At 40.6% G+C, this 23,661-nt stretch overlaps 1 protein-coding gene across 1 annotated transcript in view; it reads right to left on the bottom strand.

Annotated features, from left to right (window-relative positions):
- LOC124153312 (protein trachealess-like) overlaps positions 1 to 16,589 on the bottom strand; it is a 216,883-nt gene extending 200,294 nt beyond the window's left edge. Inside the window, exons 1-2 of the mRNA XM_046526408.1 lie at positions 16,017 to 16,589; positions 15,508 to 15,907 (exon numbers count right to left, since the gene is read on the bottom strand). Of these exons, the coding sequence (XP_046382364.1) occupies positions 15,508 to 15,907; positions 16,017 to 16,064 (448 nt within the window). The 5' untranslated portion in view covers positions 16,065 to 16,589. The remainder of the gene's footprint in view (positions 1 to 15,507; positions 15,908 to 16,016) is intronic.
- Between the last annotated feature and the right edge of the window lie 7,072 nt (positions 16,590 to 23,661).

Genomic DNA, 23,661 nt, shown 5'->3' with positions numbered 1-23,661 from the left:
ATTCAAGAGCAGTGTCTTTTCTGACGAAGTTAACCATATCTTGCGGACGCCAACGTACTACGGAAGATCAGATCATATAAATAAAATAAGAGAGATAGATTGCAGAACAGACAGATTCCGAATGTCATTTTTTCCACGATAAATAAGAGATTATAACGGCAGCAATAGAACGCGTAAATAGATTGCATGACTTGTAGTGTAGCCTACTAACCTATGTAAAACTGAAAGCATGTTTATGAATTTCTATTCTATATTCTATTTCTAACAGCATATAGTAGTATAGTTTGTTATTATACGGGACGTTTCTTGGACGGTGTGGTGTGCATGTGGGAGTCCAAATGCATGCTGCATGCTGGTGATTGATCACCCCCTACCAAACACCCTAGAGGTGGCTCGCAGGGTAATTTGTAGATGTAGATGTAGACGCCGCCCGCTTTGGGGCGTAGTCCAGTACAAGCTACCAGTGCTCCGAAGCGCTGGGAGCGAGTCTTTGCGTGGTCCAGTAGAAGCTACAAAAGCTCCCGTAGCATTCTCGTACGTCACGGGTGGCGTCACTATTTTCGCTTCTCTCTCACTACAAACGCTCCTGCGAAATACGTGGGTGAGCTGGAGCGAACCGGTTTTCAGCGCGAATTTGAACGGGAAGGAAGGCAATAGAAAATGATGTCCATAACAATTGTGGACCTGGCCAGAAATAATATGACCATTTGGAGTTGACGGAAGAAGTCGCTAAGAGAGCCAGGATGGTAAATGCTAAAAACAAATGCTTAAAGAACTATTCGGGGGATAAATGGCTGTAACTCAATGGTTTTACAATTCAGAGTCAATATTCGCCACGGGCCAGATCGAGGAAGAAATTGAGCGGCAAGTCCAAGGTATCTTATAAACTTTGTTGTTGTGATAATTAATTATAAATAATATTATTTAATTATTAGTGGTTTAAGCTTGAGCTAGCGATAAGTGGAGATAGAAAATGACTATTCGAAATTAATAAGGCATGTGGTCAGTGAACTTTCCGGTCGAAGCATTCCGTCTGTTACTTTTGTTAATATGTTACTTCTGTTAATTTTGTTAGTTATTTTGATTTATTTGTTATTTAGATCAATCATTAGTTATTTGAACTTCGTATTGCGTGAAATTGAGATAGAATATGACTTCTTAGGCCAGGGTACGTGAACTTCCCGTCAAAGTATTCCGTTTGTTGCTTTGCGGCGGCCAACCTTTCTCCATGAAGATTGTATTCTCTGTTAAATGATGATATCTTCCTCTAATCTTCACCTTAAGTTTAATCAATTATTGATGTTCGGTTGTATTTTACCTGTGTAAATTTCTTAAGGTCAGGTTGGCACGCATTGCATTGATGCTTAAGGCTTGTTGTTGACGAGATGGGTCCATGGCTAGGACTGCTTTTGAGACTATCATTCAATGTCATGAGTGCATAATAAATCGGAAAAAGGACACTCCACTTAAGGCCTTTTTACACCTACATAAACCCGTAGTCTAAACGTATGAACGCGAGAATGAACACGAAATACGTACCGTACGGTTGCGTTGTTGCACGTTATGTGGTTACACGTGTAACCACTCAACTTGTGCAACGCATGATCGAAAAATTGAACCTATATTAGCTTGGTTCAAACATTCGTACATGTTCCGTTTCGGTCCACAAAAATCATTCACGCAAACAGGCATTAACTTGTACGTGTATCGTTTAAACGCAGGCTTTTAGGTGAGTTAAGTTATTTAGGCTTATTTTTGGTTTCATTGAAATTCCTCTAATAAGGAATTTAATCAGTGTTATCTTCTTTTATATGTATCATGATCTGCTCTTAGTTTAAGTTTATCACCTTGGTGTTAGAGGATTTGCAAACCAGTGGGTAAAATCTTCAGGACAAGCATCGGTCTGTTGTGGTGTCCGATCATGGTATCCAATGAAGATCTAATATTAATTAGGTTTCTTGTGGTGTACCCCATGGTCATATTCTTTTTGTCATTTATATTACTGACCTCTCTAACAAGCTAAGTAAAGTACAAGAGGCTATAACAATCCCTAATTCAGGCGATCTAATATCCGAGCAGACGATACTAGTAAAACAAACGACTAACAAATGCTACAATCCCTCCAGCCGTGATCCAGTAGGGTAGCACTGGGAGCGATAGAAGCGAAAGTGGACCACGAATCTGTAGCGTCTGAAGCAGGAGCACTCGGGAGCATTGGGAGCGTGTACTGTACTACGCCCTAGGTCATAAGAACGAACAATAGTGCGTGGGGACGATGACCGCACTTCGGTCGCCCGGCAACGCCCGAGTTACAGAGGGAAATTTATGGAGTGGCGGTTATCCACGACTCATGGGACCAGCCCGGAGCGCAAAGCGAAGAGTTAAGACTGCGGTATCCACCCCCCTGCACGCGTAATTGTGCTTGCGGAGGGAGACCGTACGACGAGGGAAATCTCTGAAAACGACCGACAAATGCAAGAGAGAGAGACGTGTAAACGCTGAAGGAGGAAGAGGAAGTGTCCCGGAGTAGTATATGGAGGATGCATGGTAGATGGGGGGAAGTGTTTTGAAGTGGGGCGAAGAGAGAAAAAAAATGAGTACACAAATCCATGAATAAACAAATAGGAAAAGAGAGAGTGGCCAAGAGTTAATTAAAGCCTCAGTAATGCACACAATCGTAGAAGACAAAGATGTCCATTCACAGAAACACTTAAATGTGCTGTGTAATGCTTCATAAATTTACAACTAGTGCTAAAACATAACAACAGTAACTAATACTAATATATGCTTGTTTCACACAGCAATTTCACAAAAAATAGCGAAACTAAGCAGCCGTTATTTTTATCAATAGAAGCACTCTTAACCCTTATTATCCTTGACTTTTTTATATTTCAGCGCAGAGAATCGACTGTAGTATTAGTGATGATTAGTAGATACTTAGCGCAAATTTAATCTGCAAAGATAATTATGTTTTCAACCACGTATGAGGTGAGTAAGTCTTTGAAATAAACCTTAATTTGTGCTGCTGGATTTAGAAATATTATCTGAAATACTCATTACATTTGGAGAGAGTACAAGGAAAACAAAAAACGCTTGTTAATTACACAAACAAGAACAGCAACTAAATATCAATCCCCGAAGTACTGATTGGAGGAGGGATAGCGAAATGTCAAGAATCCCTTTCCGTCACTTTCATACTTTGACCAACTTATTGACTAACAGACTTTAACCATAATTACTGCAAAACAAGGTGAGAACCAATTTTTTGTTTTTACTTATATTATGGCGTATGCTATCGCCACAGGGCTGCTAAAAATATTCACTTCCATTGGGACGAGTCAGAGTAGAGATTTTTACGAGGTTTGCGTGAAAAAAAATCATTACGAGGTTTACGTGCACTTAAATGTCCAAAAAGACAGTTTCCGCTACATGTTCGTAAAGTGTTTTTGAAGTAGGGCAAGGAGGAAAATATGATAATAAAAAAATAAGTATATCAATCCATTAATGAAAAAAGAAGGAGAAAAGAGAGAGGTAGTAAAGAGAGAAAAAAAGGCGAGCTCGGGGCGTTTAATTAAATCCCCAGACCTACGCAATTCCCTGAGTGTGCTGTAATGGAGTAGTTCTCATTCCTCCCCTCTCTTTTTCTCTGCTTCTCCATCCCTGACGTCGGAATGAAAAAAAGCGTGGGGGGAGTTTCTCTTTCGTTACAGCGACGGGAAGGGAAGATTATGCGTCGTGACGTTTTCGTCGGATTAAGCCCGCGAATGGGTCTGAAGTCGTTGGAAATATTTCCGAGATATACCTCCACACGGTTGAAAAAATTATAATCTCACCATCACGCAAACATTTTTATCATTGCTATTTTTTTAATTCCTACATCCGACTTACGAGAGAGAGATGGGAGCAAGACATATAAGTCCGAGGGGACAATGATGATTGCTCAAATCCGTCGATTGACCTGATTTGACATTACTTGAGCGAAAAAGCTCTAACGTTGCCGTCCCGCATTACGGGTTACATATTTCTTAACGCTAATTGAGCGCGGTAGAGCAGATTTACAAGTGAATAAGAACAAAAAGTTATTACGAACATGAACTCAGGACATGTTGGAAAGATTCCCCACTGTGATTTTTGAGAACACAGAAATAATACGATGCACCATTATTCGCAACTTCCTCAGCGTATTTTAAAGAGCAACGTACAATTATCTCTCAAGGGGTTTTAATATTTACCATGCAGACAACACCATAGCGCCCAAACACAAAATAACGAAGTCTCTACTTCGAATAATACTTTTTGAGTTAAACGTTAGGTTAAAAGGCACTGTGTAGTGAATGGTGGTCACCATCAGGAATCATATCCATCAATGGAATGAAACATTTCTTTAAGCGGTTTCTATTGCTGGTAAATTGAAACCAAGATTGCAAGAAGACAGTGATGGTATAACGATGAGACACATAGGCAGTGAAATTATTAATAGGAAGTTTGATCTAGCATACCTAGTTTATATATGGCTTCAGGAGATTTAACGACTGTTTTTCACTCATTTTTCACTCCGTGACATCGTCCCAAGATAATTGTTATCGATCATAATTTATTTGGCGAAGGAAGCATTGCGCGGTAATATGTGGTGGTAGATATTTATAACATCAAGAAGTAATTGCAAATTGTTCACATTGAACTGGAAGGTGTACGTTCGTATGAATTAAATTATTGAAGAAAGTGCTACCACCTTTCACTTCAATATGTCGCACTTCCTCTATAAAACGCCTGAATCAATTGAAATTATCCAAATTCTCCATTATTCGGTTGCAGCAACGTCGGTTGCTGTGCGGTAAAAGACATATTTACAACAGACACGATGGATACCACGGAAACCCTGGTTGGCGGAGGCTATTGAAATGGACAAATAGGACTGCAGCAACAAGAACTGGTGAGAAAGCATGTATCAACAACGGAGGCTTAGATCAAGGACCAGCCAGTGGCGTATCTAGGGGGGGAGAGGTGCGGGGGGTCCGGATCCCCCGAAATATAAAAACACATTATTATCCTCCTTCATAAAAGAAAAAATATTGAAAAATCATGAACTTACAAAACATTTAATATATCTTTAACAAATGAAGATTTTTCGGTTATGAAAAGAGTTTAAATTAGTTTAAAACCCTTTACCTAGTAAAACCCTTTTTTTTCAAAAAATTTTCCCCCTGGTTTTGGAACCCCCCACAACGGATTTCCAGGCTACGCCACTGGGACCATCATTCTCTACCTGAAGTCGCTGACGGTACTGCCTGTGAAACTGTTGTCGTCACACAGCAACCGACGTGAAAGAATGCGAGAAATTGAGAACTTTGGAATCGCATTACCGCTCAAGTAGAGATGGGTCAAAAAGAACCGAACTGCCAAAACGAACTGTTCACTGAAATGAACCGGTTTGAAAATGAACCGTTCTCTAAAACACCCTTTTCACTGTTCATGAAGGAACTGCACAATTGCGGCGTACTCGGTACAGTAGGTATGATCATCAAGAGGCATTTTGAACTGCAGCTTACTCGAGCAAGTGCGTTGTGGGTACAAATGACGGCGGTTTCGAACCGTTCGAAACAACTAATATTTGAACTGATATTTAAAATATCAGTTCATTCGAGCCGTTCGAAATATTAGATCAAATATTAGTTTCCTCGGGGCGTTCAGTTGGGATATCGCGTTCATTTTGACTTCGTATTTTGAACATTTGTGGATTTGTGGATACATCTCCAAAAATATTGTTTAAAACGCGATTCATGAACTTAAGAAACAATTAGTCTTTGGGCTTAGTTTTTTCAGGTGCATCATCTAACTTGGAGTTAAATCGTTTCTTAAGTTCATGAATCGCGTTTTAAACAATATTTTTGGAGATGCATCCACATTTCACATCACATCGCACTTAAAAAAATCATCGTAGGCGCCAAAAACTAAGTCTATAGCTAAAAAAGAGTATATGATAACAATACAAAATGTGTACATTGTATCCACTATTTATGTTTTTCTTAGGTTGGTCGTACAGATATTTACTTTTAACTGGTTTAATCTATATTTTACCCTGCGTCGCTTAAGAGTTCTCAACTGTGGATAGTGGGAATGGCATGGAACGCCAGCTGATGGCTCGTGCCTAGAAGGAGAGTTTGTTTTTCAACAAAGGAGCACGTTTCCTCCCCTCCGCAATACTTTGTAGCAAAGGATAGTAACTGCACTGAGGCGGCGTGTCAGAAAGTATGTACTCAAAATATTTATATTGAATCGCTAGCTGTGCAAAAGTCAAAGTTTCTTATAAAAGGAGAATTTTAAAACTTGAATAACATCATAACATCATTTTAAAACGTGAATAACATCTGGCACTGACTTGATATGTAAATATTAAGTCTGGCCTATTCTAAAGTGGACAGCACATATTTTCTTGCGCGTGGATGACCAAGTAAAGGCTCGGGGCAGAACTTGCTCGAAATTACCATAACACTCTCCACAAATCTTACGATACCACACTAAGCTTTCATGTTCTCTAAACGCATGATAAACAATATTTTCTATCGAATGACCCTACCTGTTCACTATGAACCGATATTTTGAACTGTTATTTTTACTGAACAGGATCAAAGTGAACGGTTCATAAAAATGAACAGTTTAACCCACCTCTACGCTCAAGGCTTCGTCCTCACATCAAGAATAAATTTTTCAACTGCAGATTTTTAGGAACACGTTCAAATGCTAGCCCCATTTAATGGTCATTTCATTCATAGTGTTCGGGCCTTCGAAGTATATTCATTAATATGGCTAATGTGTTCAAAGCTAATGAGAGAGAATGTTCATGAGTTACACAAGGTAGTCTAGTATGATTTCTCATGCACGCTAACTTTCACAAAGAATCGGTACTGAGACTTATTATTATGCTATAAAGACTTATAAAAATTAGTCTATTCAAAAGAAGTTTTGAGCAAAAAAGTGGACATTTCAAAGTGGAAATGCATTAAAAACACAATTCTGACATAGCAGAAGTAAAACTTCACAGAATGCAAATTTCCGAGCGCCATTCACTTTATATGGAATCAGAAATTCAAAGAAATTACAAAGTGCAAATTAACTAGATACGACTGAGCCATAAAAAAATAGAAGCAGTACTAGGGTCATTAGGTTCATAAAAAAGATGAATTATCTTTCTAGGATAAATTGAATTTTATTTCAGCTTAGTCATCAAGCATTAGAAGCGACTGCCATAAAACATCAGCTTAAGATCACGCAAACGTATCATTTGGAATGGATAAATTTCACATTCACCGTGTTATGTTAGCTGTAATCGATGGCTGGAAAGGTCGCAAAATGCAAACTGATTTCTTCGGTATATATTCATTTCCGCTATAAGGTTACCAAAACGTTTACAAAAGCATTATCAAATAGAACAGATATTTCATCTACACGCTCCATGAATACAAAAACTAACTTCTTTACGCATAATCGATAACTTTGCTTGTTCTCAAAGAAACTTTTGCTCAACAATATTTGTGACGCGGGGTATTGCTCTATTTATCCAGCATAAAATCACCACATTCTCACAGAAAATTGTCAATGCTCGCAATGCGAAATAATCTGTATTCATTCCCGTAGTTTTTCCCCCCTAGCTGCTACAATTTAGTCCCAAAGGGCTCTTGGATCGATATTCTCGGCGCAATCCTACCTAATTCTTTCTCACAATTCACTTACACTACACTATCTTTCGAGAGACTATGTTTCGGAACAACACCTGGGTCACTTAAAAAATGACTTTGCGTCCGACGGTTATTCTTCAAACATTTTGTCGCTTATTAACTCTTAGTCCAACCTACTTTATCACAGCTTTTCTTCAGCGCGTTAAGCGGCGTTAACCTCCGTCCCAGCAGAAATAAGCAATTAATCGTTCTACAGCCGTTTTTCACAAATTTTTAATTCCTCGCTTTCATTTATCCCCGCATATTTCCGACAATTTTTTTCCCGAACCTGAATTACCAATGAAGTGTTTGCTATTTGAAAGATAATCCAAGTAAAAAGTTTTTTCTTGATATTAAACGTTCTTATTTGGCTTGGCTTAACCTTGGCTTCCGCATCCATCCCATTTACCAGGAACTACACCTGCCATACATATATAAATAATAATCATCAGTACCTAAAGATGTAACTATGTTACGAAACTCGGAACTCGTTCAATTAACATAAATAGTGAACCTTATGAAATCTAATTCCTTGATTTACCATAGAGGAAAGGTTTCGCAGAGGAAAAGCCTTGTTATCAAAATAATCCAGCTTCTTTTACGACTTTAAAATCATCATTTTTATCATCTCAGTGCAACCTACAACAATTTCCTTCAGCAACAATGACCTTAACCCTTTGACAACAATCGACAATTGCCATTATTGCCAAGTGAAACGTGGACAGGTGAGCAGAGAAAAGAAAAATGACAAAAAAGTCCCAAAATTAATGGAAAGTAAGATGCCTTTCTTCACTACAGAACGATTTCCGAAGTTTCCATATAAATAAATTTGAAATAATGACGATGAGAAATCTGTAATTAGTCCAATACAAAATGTTTGGTAAAATATTTTGCATTGGAGTAATTGTGGTGGTAAAATATAGCAAGAAATAATGCTAACAACAAGATGATTTCTTTCCTCAGGGAAAAATTGTGATCATTCGATCAATATTGATTCATTCACCTACAAAAATAAATTAGTGAATGTCCTCAGATGCAATATCTATAACCACGCACTCATAATAAACCTCTCAAAATTTAAATCGATAAACAAAAGCCATTAGCGCAGGAAAACTCAGGTGCCATTCAAGCGATATGGCACTCGCATTGAATTTACAATTTTATCTTGTTAGTGATGGAAAATAAATTCGATCATAGCGTGAAATAAAAAACCCAACATTTTTATCATGATGACCTCGCAAAAAATATAAGCATTTGGGTCTACGAATTGCCGTGTATCCATCTATATATTTAAAAACTTGAAGGCAGCAGTGCAAATTTGAAGTAGATAGAAGGTAAAAACGAGTGTTAAAAATAAAGAATGATTAACATAGATTAAATATAGTCAAAATGAGCTTCCAATGGAAACAATATTTAGTAATCACTCATTCCATCAACTCGCGTTGGAAATAATACGATACGATAGCTGTAGCAATCAAAATGAGATTGCATTTTAAATGTAAATAGTACCACATAGGGAAGAATTCATAATTAATGATCTTCATTAATGTATTCCGATAAGTACTTCTATATTATTGCCCCATTAATTATGCAGTAAAAACAATGTCTTTTTCTTTCACGCAACTTATAAAAACTTTCTTCCCGCAAATCAAATTAGGTCTAGCGTAATTATTTCTTCCCTAGGAATACTCAAATGTTTATGTTAGGTTGCCATGCTCCAATAGATGAGTGAACATGAGGAAGTGGCGAAGCCTGGTAACTTCTCTCAAGAAAGTTGGACAGCGTAGTAGGACAAAGTAAAACCGTTCCACCGTTTGCAAAAAAATACTTGGATACAAGTGGGATAGGCATGGCTGCACACAAATTTGAGATACAGATGTGGAGAATAACGGAGAATATAACGCAGGAACGGAGAGGAAAATGTGGAAATACTATCATACCAATAAAAAAATCGGAAAGTACTGACAACGGCTATTGGCATGACTGGTTAGGAGTCTGACATAAGCGCTGATAATGTGAGCGAGTACATCTGTGAAAAAGGGAAGAATACGACAGATAACACAAATACATTCAATAAATATAAATTAATGATTACTAAAATTACGAAATGCCATGAATGCCAAAACCAAATGCCATGTTCATTGGATGGCCTCGTCCATATTGACTTTCGATAAGAATTATTTGCGACTGTGTTGCCATATCAATGAAGTATAGCATATGAGAAACCGCGATATTTTCTCAATTATTTTTATAAACAGGAGTGTCATGGTCTCCACTAAAAAAGATGTTTCTAGTCGTTGCATAAATTTGCTTTAGAAGGAAGGCATAAACTACGACAAACAATTTTCAGATATTTTCACCACCGAGCGGGCAGGACCCTAAAATTCAATTCCAAGAGGATTCCAATGGCACAAACCTAAGGCACAAACAAACACAAACTAAGAACCACCTATAAAAATATTATCTTCCCATTAATGCCCAGACGTATCTTTAGATACGTCACACTTTAAAAACTCCTAAATACTCTTTTGTTTGTTGTTTATTTATATTTTATTAATATGCAATTTCTTTACGTAATATGACAGAAGAAAATCTTCCAATGGTGTACAAGTGATTTAGATTATTTAAGCCTATATTTGCAATTCTTATGCTTACTTACATACGGCTGGTCATGAACTACTCAGAAACCGCTACGATACGGCCATGTGAAAATTAAATTTTCATATAAAGCATTGAGTTTATGAATCCAGATTTTACCTGTTTTATTTTAAATGTATAATGAATATTGGCTTTTTAAAGACATTCATTTTTCTTTCAAGCTCATGAAAATACTAACCAGTAAAGTTTTGACGTATTTAAAGATACGTCTGAGCACTTGTGGCACTAAATATTCCAGTTTTGACTTATAGGTATGTGTTCATTCTGTTTATTGATTAAATAAATAAATAAATAATTATTTTATAAACCTAATTATGTGATGCATCGAAGACAATTTTATGTTTCTGCAATTTCATAATGCATAGCATTTAACAATTAGGTAAATACAGCAAAAACAGGAATTTTCTCATAAATGTGGTGTATCCTCTTTTCAATTGCGATAAAGTACCTTGGTTGTGATGAAGTAATTCGAAGCATGAAATGAATCGGTATTGGATTTCCGGAAGCGCAAATACTCGCGATATCAAGTTGCCTATCCTGGCACAGTAGCGGATATGGAAAAAATTCAAGGGGGGCACAAAAGATATCTTGAGCTACCTTTGCATGTATCTTAATGAAAAATAATCAAGTCACATGCAAAGTTTAGGAAATTTCTATGTGAAATGATTATACATACATTCACGCCGGCCTCGGTGGCGGCGGGGTAACGCTCTCGCCCGCCAAACAAGAGGTCGCGGGTTCGAGCCTGGGTAGGTTTCCCCGGTCCAGGACATGGTCGTTTGTGTACGTTTACTAGTTACACTTGTTGAACACCCCGGTGTAAAATGGCCAATATGAGCTGTATCCGGTGGTTTGAGAATAAAATTTAGAAAAATAAAATATACAAGGCAATGCCATCTTATGATATGAAAGAGTTACAATTGTAGTTCTGCAATGTTAGGTAATACGGGAGGCCACGTAAGAGAAAAGAGACCGCGCTCGCCCCCTTCGCCCCCAATATGCATCCGCCAGTGTCTTGGCATTACTTGTATCCTGTATGCCCGACGGTGGAATAGATTGATTATTTCGTTTCTCGTTAAACTTTCTGCTGGCAATGATATCCAGATTGCAAACCGGAAATCAGTGTAGGAAATAAGTAACTTTGGTGAACATTGGCAATGAAACTATGTACTACGCTACGTCATCCAAAACTTTGTACATACTTTGTATTCAAGTTTGAGCCTCCGAAGGACACACCTGACATTAGGAGGAAATGACGCTTTAAAAACTTCTCAACCGTCTCTTTAGTAAATAATTTTTTGTTACTTTTGTTGCACACTCCTTGCTATATATGCTTCCCATTTACCGCTGAGAAGAGAAGACGTACCTTAGTAACGGAGCAGAGGTGAAACAAATCTGAAATACTTTTACCATCAACGCTGTCAGCAGAAAAATTCAAGACCAATTTTCTGAACAATTGTAAAAAATGTTAGTACGTTATTCGTACGTACAAATCGAAGAGATTTTTCAAGTGTTTGGAATATTGCTACTCTCAGTTTATCACCGTCTACCTAATAGATGGCTTTATCGGAGGTCATCTCCAGACTATACCATCGAAATAGTTTCTAAGTCAATGCGAAGGGACAGGTTTGAAGAAATTTAAAGGTTTCTGCATCTGGCAGATAATTATTATAATGGGAAGAGTGATGGCAAAGATAGGCTATATAATGCTCAACCTTTGTTTGAGATTTGAAACTTGACTTTCAAAATTGTAAGCGCTGGATGATACTGTTTGGTGGATGAATCAATCAACCCCTATTATGGTAGATATGGCTCCGAGTAATGTATTACAGAGAAACGAGTAAGAGATGGGTTAAAATTATGGTTTATTTCGGAATATAGTCAACCTTTATCATGCTGTGGCCAACCTTCAGAGAACAGATCTTAGTCAAGGAGGATATGTGGTTTTAGGACTCGTTGATGAGTGTGAATTACCACCAGTTACAAACATATTTGTTGGCAATTCGTTCACATCAGAAAAGCGGCTCAGAAATGTTAACTGGAAGGAGCTTGTGTGGCACTGGAACATTTCATGAAAATAGAATCAATAGTGTATATAACCTTCCTGAAAAAGCTGCATTTCAAAAATCAAAGGGGGACCGCTCTAGTTTAATCGAATAGTTTATAACAATGATAAATACAGAGATACCATGATTACTAATAGCATACATAATAAAATGAAAACTCCTGTTTGTTATCCTGTTTCCGAAAAGAAAAAATGGATGTATCAGTTGTACAGGGATGGATATTGGATGCGGTATAAAAAAGTGGGATACAGGGTCACGCTGCTGTAAAATGTCAAAATCAAATTTAAATTGTTCATGTAAAAATGCTATAATAATACTCAACATTATATTATTACTATTAAATTACTGATGAAGGCATGAGTAATTAATTATATATCAAAAACGCGCATCAACACCGTTAAATGATTATGTACATTTTTGACCCCGTAAGTGCCCAGATGTATCTTAAGATACGTATAGGATTAAGTACTATGCAAATGTTAGGGATTTTTAAAACATTTTTTTCCGCATCAGATATGATGTCTAATCATAATTTATGCAAAAAAAGTAAAATGTTTTCAAAAAAATCTTCTGGGCATTAATGGGTTAATGAGGCGTTTTCAAAATTCCTTTCCTTAAACTCACACATTGCTCAGGTGCACCGGTCGGAGAGTCGAAATGGGAACTGAGCCTGCAAGAGAGTGTAACCTGAGCTGAACGATGGGGGGATCGCTCGTACGGAGCCGAAGTCACAATTCATTCCAATAATACGGTACATGGTAAGGATAAATAAATTAAGACGTATTATAACCTTCGCCATTCAGCCATTCCTTTTTAAGTTTACTACAATAACAAAAATCGGAACTTCTAATGCATTTTCGACGACATTAGAGTTCTGGTTCATTGATTCGCATAGAAAAAACTGTTCAACGAGGGATTTTAGAGATGTTGAGGGAGTGGTAACCTGAAGAGTTTCGTCCACTAGAGCCATTAGCGTCAATTTCAGGAATTTTTAATAGTGAGTGCATATCCAGAGGGAATCTTAAGAAAAATATTAGCTAAATCACATAGACATTATAAATAAGGAATTGAATTACATGCATTACGAACGAGATAATTAGTTTTTTTTGTATTTTGTAATGTTTACCCGAGGATGACTACTCCTTTAATTATAATGACTTCGTATTCTATTCACTTGAGGCCAATGATTTTTTGAACTCTAACACAGATTGTGAGAATAATGACTATTTACCTCCAAGTTCTGAACACTCCGCCTTCTCTCGCATTTTCAATTTAAAATCAGAATGTTTACGTTAATAACATTCATAGTCCAGAGGTAGTTTTTATGAATTCCGCCCGAAGGCGCTGCTAAAGTAGCTTTTGTAGGTCATCTCTCTCTAACAACGGCTCATCACTGTGGTAACGAATCTTCCTCATGAGGGTAAACGACATCGAGCCACGAGAGTTCGGTTCACGCGGCCGATGATTTACATATATGCGAACCGCTATGCAAAAGTTAGTTACGTCATCAACTGATCGGCAAAAGGGCAGTGGCAGTTAGTATTTCGCCAGAAATAGCTTTTAAGAAGACGACACTACTAACCCCGGGACTTTGGAACACGGGTCAATGACCTCATGTTCTATAATTCTGGCACCTCCTGACCCACCCCACCTCCTTCCCCCTCGTCGAACCCACCCCCACCTCCTTCCTTTCGCAGGACCCACCCCCACCTCCTTCCCCCTGACCCACCCCCACCTCCACCCCCTCGTCGGACCACCCCCCTGTCCCTTGGCATACCCCTAACCCCTCTGGAGGGACAGGGGTTCGATGACCTGCCTTTCCAACCCTTCTTGGGACCCTTGCGACTCTTGCCTATGGGACAAGCAATAGCCTTTGTGCATACCCTCCCTCGTCACAAACCCTGCCCTAGTTTAGTAATTAAAGTGTCTTCGGACATCTTGGAAATTCTTATGTAACCACTTACCCCTTCTCTCTGTGGAACAGGGGTTCGTTGACCTGCCTTTCCAACCCTTCTTGGGACCCTAGCGACTCTTGCCTATAGGACAAACAATAGCCTTTTTGCCATACCCTCCCTCGTCACAAGCCCAGCTCTAGTTTAGTAATTAAAATGTCTTCGGAGATTTTGGAAATTCTTATGTAACCACTTACCCCTTCTCTCTGTGGAACAGGGGTTCGATGACCTGCCTTTCCAACCCTTCTTGGGACCCTAGCGACTCTTGCCTATGGGACAAGCAATAGCCTTTGTGCATACCCTCCCTCGTCACAAGCCCAACTCTAGTTTAGTAATTAAAGTGTCTTCGGAGATTTTGGAAATTCTTATGTAACCACTTACCCCTTCTCTCTGTGGAACAGGGGTTCGATGACCTGCCTTTCCAACCCTTCTTGGTTTTCTAGAGCGCGACTGTGCCCTATTAACACCGATGGGCTTATTTTCACTTTACGAATGAGAAGTGCCGCGTCAAGTATTTTCACTTTAACGTTGTCGTATATTCGTAATTAAAGTGTCTTCGGACATCTTGGAAATTCTTATGTAACCACTTACCCCTTCTCTCTGTGGAACAGGGGTTCGATGACCTGTCTCTCCAACCCTTCTTGGGACCCTAGCGACTCCTTCCTATAGGACAATGCATTAGACTTTGTACCATACCCTCCCTCGTCACAAGCCCAGCCCTATTTTAGTAATTAAAGTGTCTTCGGACAACTTGGGAATTTTTATGTAACCAACGGTTAGTTTGGAAATGGCGAAAGACTCGTTCTATAAATCCGTGCCCTCACTTCCTCCTGCTACCCCAAACAAACCTTAATATGATCCATATCAACCAATACAGGTATTGCAACCACGCAGATGATAAGAAATGTGAGCGCCGGCCAGGTGAATGGAAGGAAAGGCAGAGATTTCATTTTATAATTTATTTATTTATTTATTTTTTTTACATTTAAACATTTAAATAAAATCCTGATTCTATAGTCACTTCTTCTCTGCTCTGTAAAATGTCTCTATAGTTTGAAACTACTTTGTGAAAAGCCAGGTTAAGGCATGTTTTGCATGTCACACACTTACACTCACGGCAATTTGAGATTTTTCTTTCGGTATGGTCACTTGAACCAACAGCACGCGCAATATTCTTGGCACAGCTATCACAAATGGCACACGTACAGTAATCACTGGAAAGTGGTTCTGATAGTTCAAATGAAAGTATCAGACTGTCTTGGATTTCGGCCTCTGTATCATGATCATCATCATACGTTGCAGCGTCGATGATTACGGTTTCCGCCGTGCTGCTGATCTCCTCTGTATTCCCTACAGCCGCAAATACCTCGCCATTCGGCGACCAGAAGCCATCCGGAAACTCTCTGTTTGCTGTAACGGGTGTAGAGCATCGAAAGTCGTTCTTGATAGAGGATGGTGGATCGTCATAATCTGAGTGATCGTCATCTTCCCAGCTATAAAGGTTGGCAGCTTGAATCTGAAATAAAGAATTTATAAGTTTTCAGTGCTGGAATCGGGGAGTTGAAAATCGAATACAATGATTGGTAACAATGACCGTAAGAAAAAAAAAATGCCAAAGTGCTTACCTCTCGTTCAATTTCCTCAGGAGTGATTTTCTCATACTTGTCGTCCATTTCAATAATTGACTCTGTTGTGGAACGTGGATGGGTGCTTTCCGACCGACGGGTGAGGGACAACTGAGACCCACTCGCAACCCTTTTTCCAGAGGTGGGGAAGTAAAGGCGGGGGAAGGTACGTAAGTGAAAGAAAGGGAGGGAGGGAGTTGGGAAGCATTGTCTAAATGCGGATGCCTTTCCGTATTTTTTGACGGCCACCTCTTAACAGCTCTGCAGTGGCCTTTCAGGCACGGATCGGTAAGGTTCTGCGCCGACGTTATGTGAGTGAAGGGGGAGTTGAGAAAAGGGTCTGCTGTGTTTAGCGCCTTATGTCGATGACCCTCCACTATTGCATTGCCGCTTTTTCGAGGGTCCAAAGAATTTTCCCGCGACGGCTTGAACGATTTTGAAAAAAGAGATTTCGTTTGACAAACTATAAATCGCGGGAAGGATGGTGAAAGGTGTTTAACTGTCTTAAGGTGTTCCTAAAGTTACTTATGATTTGTAAAAAGGGTTCTTCACCCCTGGGAAGGGTATGGTCAGTGAGAGAAATATGTATGTTGAAGAGACCAAAGTGAATGTATTTTCCCATGAGTTTCGAAGGAAACTCACCCCTTAATTTTTTTTTTTTGAGTGGGGGTATGCCAGTACATACCCTTAAAAGGGCTGAGAGTAGAGCTCTATCGCTTGTTTGTCTCGTGGTTGCGTCTAGAGGCCAGAGTTGCTGTGTGCTACGTGTGTCGGTTGGCTATACTCTTTGCTATCCTGCTTATCACACGTCGATCCTGAGTGAGAAGTCGCGGCGTAGTCAGTGTGTCGACTGTCTATACATTTCGCTATCCAGTTTATCACACGTCGGTCCAGAGTGAGAAGTCGCCGCGCTGTCAACCTTTTCGTGGGGACTACACGTTGCAGCCAATTGAAAACAGAATCTCCAGAGGGGAACGCATCAGAATCGCCAGGAAAAGAAGTGAGTTGATAAATCATTATCATGGATAAAATTTTTGAATTCGTGCCGGCCGCTGAAATAATTCGCGCCCATCGTTCGGGAGCGTTTACAGACTTAACTCTTCTGAACAGTGCCTTGAACGGTTTGGTGCACCGTAGGGTTGTGCTTGGGGAGGAAGTGGGAGTAGACGATCTAATTAATATGATTCAAGATGTGAAGAAAGCTCAGACCGCTTCGACTGCAATTGCCCCTAAGGCATTAAACGTCCCGCCTAATTGTTCAAATGCGGAAAATGAGACTCATCAGGTGTTACCTGCTTCACCAGGCAATGCCTCCCCTTTTCCCACGCTTGATCGTGGATTTGTGGACTTTTTGATGAAATCGCAAGCAGCAGAAGAGATTAATCAATCAGTGTCTCCGCCATCGGATTCTGTCTTACCGGTTGTGGACGATGGATTCTCTACATCGTCAATGCAGAACATCAACTCCACCTCTAGCTCATCAAGCTCTTCAAATACAGCTCGTCCACCTTCAGAGTTTGAAAGAGTGAATTCTAACCAACAAGAAAATATTGCTCACTCTAGCGACTTGGATAAATTTCATGGATTGGATGTTTTCTCTCCTCATGTTCTACCTGGATTCGAAGAAACTCCTTTAAATATCGACTCCCAAGCGCTAGAGTCTTTAGAAAATTCATTCCTTCCCCTTCACCACGAAACGCCTCCTTTTTTAACTGGAGAATTGTTCAGTGGCGCCACCAGCTCTGATAATACCCCCCGCGAAGATCAGAGGAGTAGTTCCTCACTCTCAAATGAGTTAAATAGACCGTGTATGCAACCCAGCTCATCAGACGCTCTGACAGCTAGCGTGATGAATGAATTGAGCTCGGATTGTTCTCCCGAAGAAAACGGGCTGGCGAAACCATCTGTTGAACATCAGCGGGGAGCACAAGACCTTATTTCTGAATCTCTTGAAGACAACGCAGGAGGCTACATGAGCCTATTGGATCATCCTGTCGTGGATGAAGGATTAATGGATCCTCTAGTGGAGCTACCTACGAATAGACAAATGGGAGGGCGACGTGAAAGTAAATACTTTGTCGTACTCTCTGAAAACCGTAGCCATCTCAGAAACTTCCGTCTAAGAGGGCGTGAAATTGCTTGTGTGCTACGCCCAGCGCCGCCTAATGAGGATCCCTTAGCATGGTTCCAGTCCTCTTTGGACGCCCTCATCTCGGAACTGCGGAATGGAATCCCTGAGGATTGCAAGGCGGGATTATCCATTTGCAATTCTGAAAACCCTGGAAATCCCATCTTCATCTCTTATCGGAGAGTGGATCAATTTTCTGCGGAGGTGATCTGCAACAGGATTGAAAAAGTTGTCCAGTCAAGTGAGAATTTTTTAATAAATGGAGTGTTACGTGTCATCTTTACTTACGTAGAGCAGCCGATAGGGGGTCGACGAAATAAGAACCTTTTATGTACGTTCCACGAATTCTGCAGCGCCAAGAAATCCATAGTAGTAATTGCTAATCGCGATAACCTGTGTCTCGCAAGAGCTATCTGCGTGGGTATTTCGCGTCATGAGGATACCGCTCTGACGTTTAAGACTGTGAAGCGCGGAGGGGGACTGCAAACCACAAGAGCTACGGCTATTTGTGAAGAACATGGAATCGATCTGCAGAATGGTGGAGGACTCGAACAGCTCAATGCTTTCCAGGACTGTCTAGACGGGTATAAAATCACTGTCTACGGTGATCGCAAAGGCCGCGAAGTCCTCTTCGAAGGCCCCTCAACGCCGGCCCCAGATGGAAGTGTTCGTAAGCACATAGACTTGATTTACGGGGAGCGACATTTTAACTATATAGCGTCACTCACGGGTGCTTTCAGTTGTGATTATTACTGCCGGACCTGTAAAGTAGGATATAATCACCAGTACGAGCACAGATGCAGGTCTGAGTGCCCCGGGTGCAAGATATCTCCCCCGTGCAATGACTGCTTGCCGTCCATTTCCTGTGATGTTTGTAAGAGAAGATTTTACGGCGACGCCTGCTTTGCAAATCATCTGCGGAGGAAGGGAAATGGAAAATCTCCCTGCGAAATAATAAAATATTGCACTCTATGTCAGATGGTCTACAACTTGTCACACGTCAAAGGAAAGCATATATGTGGAGAAGTATATTGTCACGCATGCAAGCGCAGACATGAGGGCAGAGATAAGTGTTTCATGTCCCCCGTGGTGGTGAAAAAGAGGGTCGCACCACCAAAATTCATTTTTGTGTTCTATGATATAGAATGCAGACAGGACACTCCCATGCCTGGAAAGCCTGGACATTTTCTTCATACTCCGAATTTCCTGGTCGCCCAAAAGAGCTGTGCGAGCTGTGTTGACATTGAGTCTCTTGAAGTATGCTCAGTCTGCGGAGAGAGAGAATTAATATACAACGAATCCGATCCTGTTCTTGACTTCATGAGAAGTATTTCGGCGCTGCGTAAGAAGGGGTTTACGGAGATAATTTGCATAGCTCATTATGCAAAGGGCTACGACAGTCACTTCATTACTAAGACGATGGTGGAGAAGATGAATTGGATGCCTAAAATAATAAGTAATGGGGCCAAGCTGATGTCCATCGAGTATGAGGGGGTAAAGTTTATAGACTCTTTAAACTTCCTCCCCATGCCTCTGTCTAAGATTCCCTCGGCCCTCGGGCTAGGGGACTCCCTCGCGAAAGGCTACTTCCCGCATTTCTTCAACACTAGAGACAATAGTGATTATGAAGGACCAATGCCTCCGGCGGCGGACTACGGGGTTGAAGGGATGTCACGGCAGGATCTCGCTAAATTTAACAAATGGTACGAGGAGATGGTTGCGGGGGAATACGTCTTCAAAATGAGGGAAGAAATTAAAAATTATTGTATTCAAGATGTGAATATTCTACGTCTGTCTTGCGCCAAGTTTCGAAGGGACTTTCTATGCCTAAATGATACGGATCCTTTCCGAGAGGCCCTTACAATAGCCAGCGCTTGTATGAGGGTTTTTCGAAAGAAATATCTGAGGGGCGAGGAGATCGCCATTATTCCTCCTGGTGGCTATCGCTGGGGCGACATTCAGTCTCTGAGTGCTATCAAATGGCTTCTCACTGAGGAGAGAAAGAGAGGAATATCCATACGTCACGCGGCAAATGGACGAGAGGTAAAGGTGCTGGGGAGAAAGGTCGACGGACATCTGAAAACACCTACCGGCGAGGAAATATTTGAATTCCATGGGTGTTTCTACCACGGATGTCCCAAGTGCTTCAAGAATAGAGAAGAACCCTTGAACAATAGATCCACAGAGACCATGAATTCGAGATATGAAAGCACTGAGAGAAAAATTAAATTTTTAGAGGAGCGGGGTTATAAAGTGACGCAGAAATGGGAGTGCGAATTTCAACGAGAACTGGAGCGTGACTCTGAGCTAAATACATTTGTAAGAGAAAATCAACTATTTAGAATCACTCCTCTTAACCCTCGTGACGCGTTCTTCGGAGGGAGAACGAACGCAGTGAGGTTGTATCATAAGGCATGTGAGGCAGAGGGAGAGGAAATAAAATACATTGATATCTGTTCGCTCTACCCGTATGTAAACAAATACAAGGCATACCCTATTGGTCACCCAACTGTGTATGTAGGTGATGAATGCCCTCCTTTAGCAGACATTGAGGGGATAGTGAAATGTGATGTGCTTCCCCCTTCTGATTTATATCTACCCGTTCTTCCGATGAAAGCCAACGGGAAGCTGTTTTTTCCCCTTTGTCGTTCGTGTGCATTGAGTGAAGAACAAGGATCGTGTGAGCACTCTGAAGACGATAGAGCCTTGAAGGGTACTTGGGTGTCTGATGAGCTGAAAAAAGCCGTCGCTCTAGGCTATAGAGTTCTAAAAATACACGAGGTATGGAGCTACTCAATCACTGCGTATTCTAGGGAAACGGGAAAAGGAGGGCTCTTCTCCGACTACATAGACTCGTTTCTCAAAATTAAACAGGAAGCGAGCGGATGGCCAGGTTGGTGCACGACGGACGAGAAGAAGGAACAGTACTTGAGTTTGTTTTTGGAGAGAGAAGGCATTACTCTGGAGCGAAACAACATCGGACACAATCCAGGAAAGCGTTCGCTAGCAAAGCTTTGTTTGAATTCCTTTTGGGGAAAATTTGGGCAGCGGGATAATCTTACTCGTACCAGTGTTGTAAGAAAAGTTGACGAACTATACTCGCTTCTATCGAGTCCCAATACTGAAGTGTTAAGACTGATTGAAGTAAATGACGAGGTCCTCTACGCCCATTGGGAAGAGGTCGACGAAGCCGTCACTCCCTCCCCCAGTAGCAGCATAGTCTTAGCGTGCTATACAACGGCACATGCAAGGCTGGAGCTCTACAAGTACTTGGAGAAGCTAAATAGACGTGTTTTATATCACGACACTGATTCCTGTGTTTTCACGCAGCGTCCCGGTGAATGGGCGCCGCCTGTGGGGGACTACCTTGGTGACATGACGGACGAAATTTCTCCCCTTGGAGAGGGGTGCTACATTTCGGAGTTTGTCTCCGGAGGACCCAAGAACTATGCGTACATAGTGAAATCAAAACGCGATCCCACGTTCGAGAAGAGTGTTTGTAAAGTTCGTGGTATTACCATAAACGCTTCCAACGATGGAGTAGTTTGTTTTGATACTTTAAAAGAAATGGTCCTCGACGGAGCTCCAGGCCGGAATATATCCTACAAAAACAGAATTTATCGAACTGCTAAGCACGATGTTGCAACAAGGGCTGAAACGAAGCTCTTCAGAGTTGTCTATACAAAGAGGAAGCGGGAAGAAGGTTACGACACCCTACCATATGGGTATAAAAAGCGAAGAACAGAGAGCATGTAAGAAGACCAACTTAATTCTTGAAAATCGCAGCTTTTTTTCTCTCAATATCGCCTCTCTCTTCAATTTTTTTCTCTCTCAATACTTTGCATATTTTTCAATGTTTGCTGTATTTGAAGTTTAACTTAATTAATCAACCTTTGCTTTTATTTCTGTATGAATACTTATTTCTCTACAATTTATTTACTTCCTCTTTCAGTATCACTTCTATTTAATCTCAAAAAATAAGTTTTTCTTATACATTTTCCAGTCTTTCTTTCTTTCTTTATATGAATACGAATTTCATTTCCACAAAATTTTTCCCTCCGTGGGCTACCACCTTGACGTGGTGGATGGGCTTAAGAACTTCCCAACAAGGAGTTCGACCAAGAGTAGTCCAACTTTTTTTTTTATATTTTTTACATGAATTTAGAGAGCACGAACATCAGATGGTGGTATTTATAACCAATAAAAAGCGCAAACGCAGCAGCTAGACATTTAATCGTTAAGATGGACCTGCGATTGAAGCATCCGTTCTGCGCGTTAGTTGCCGGACCTAGCTCGTGCGGCAAGACCTGTTTCACAAGTAAACTTATAAAATTTCAAAAGGAAATGTTTGACGTGTCGTTTTCCGACATAATCTGGTGTTATGCGGAATGGCAGCCCTCCTACGAGCCTTTAAAACTTTTGGGTGTCAACTTCCATGAAGGACTACCAGACATGAAGAGTATTCCGCCATCAAGCGGCGCTAAGCTAATGATCTTGGACGATCTAATGATGGAAAGTAATGATAGAGTCGTGGTAGATCTATTCTCAAGGGGTAGTCACCACAGAAATATAAGTATTATCCATCTAACTCAGAACCTGTTTCATCAAGGAAAGGGAGCTAGAGATATATCACTCAACACCCATTATGTTGTATACTTCAAAAATCCTAGGGATAGAAGTCAGATTTTGAGTCTCGCACGACAGATTTATCCGAGAGATATTAGATTTTTGCAAGACGCGTATGACGATGCGGCGCAAGAAGCTCATGGATATTTATTCATCGATTTAAAACAGTCCACTCCCGATGCATTTCGCTTTCGTGCCAAAATATTTCCGGACGATGCGCATCATTATTTTTACCAGCCAAGGAAATGAAGACAAATGACTTGACGCTAGAGTGGTAATAAATAGAAACAGACACTTGGTCAATGTTTTAGTCACCATGAAGCAGAGGATAGCTAAGCACGCCGATATTCTGAGCTTCATTGCACGCTGCAAACCTTCGATACGCACAGCAATTCTCAAAACGGCGGACCCAGCGCTCACCAGAACCATTTGTGAAATCGTTGATAACACGTTGAAAGGAAGAGTAGATTTAACTGCTGCGCAGAGAAAGCGTTTAGCGAGGCACAAAGCCTTGCTACGTAAACTCGCAACGGGAAAAGGTTGCTGGCAGAAAAAGAAGAAATTAATAGTACAATCGGGAGGTTTCATTTTACCACTACTCTTACCAGTTATAAGTGGTGTCATTTCCAGCCTTATAAGTAATGGATCACGCTAAGAAAATGGTGCTTGTTCCTTATGAAACTATGCATCGCATGAATAACCCAGCCGTTCCGATGACCAACAGCGGCCAAGTCCTCTCGGCCCTGGATGACGAGATGGAGAGAATTTTACGCGCACCCATGCAATCAGACAGTGAAAAATGGAAGTTATATAAACAATGTCTCCATCGTTTTCTACACTTTGCGGGAGAGGAAAGGAAACCATTAGGTCTACCTATAATGGAAAAGGAAC

This window comes from Ischnura elegans, chromosome 2 (genome assembly GCF_921293095.1).
Source record: "Ischnura elegans chromosome 2, ioIscEleg1.1, whole genome shotgun sequence".
In the NCBI taxonomy this organism is placed as follows: Eukaryota; Metazoa; Arthropoda; class Insecta; order Odonata; family Coenagrionidae; genus Ischnura; species Ischnura elegans.
This window is presented reverse-complemented; position numbering and strand designations above follow the sequence as displayed.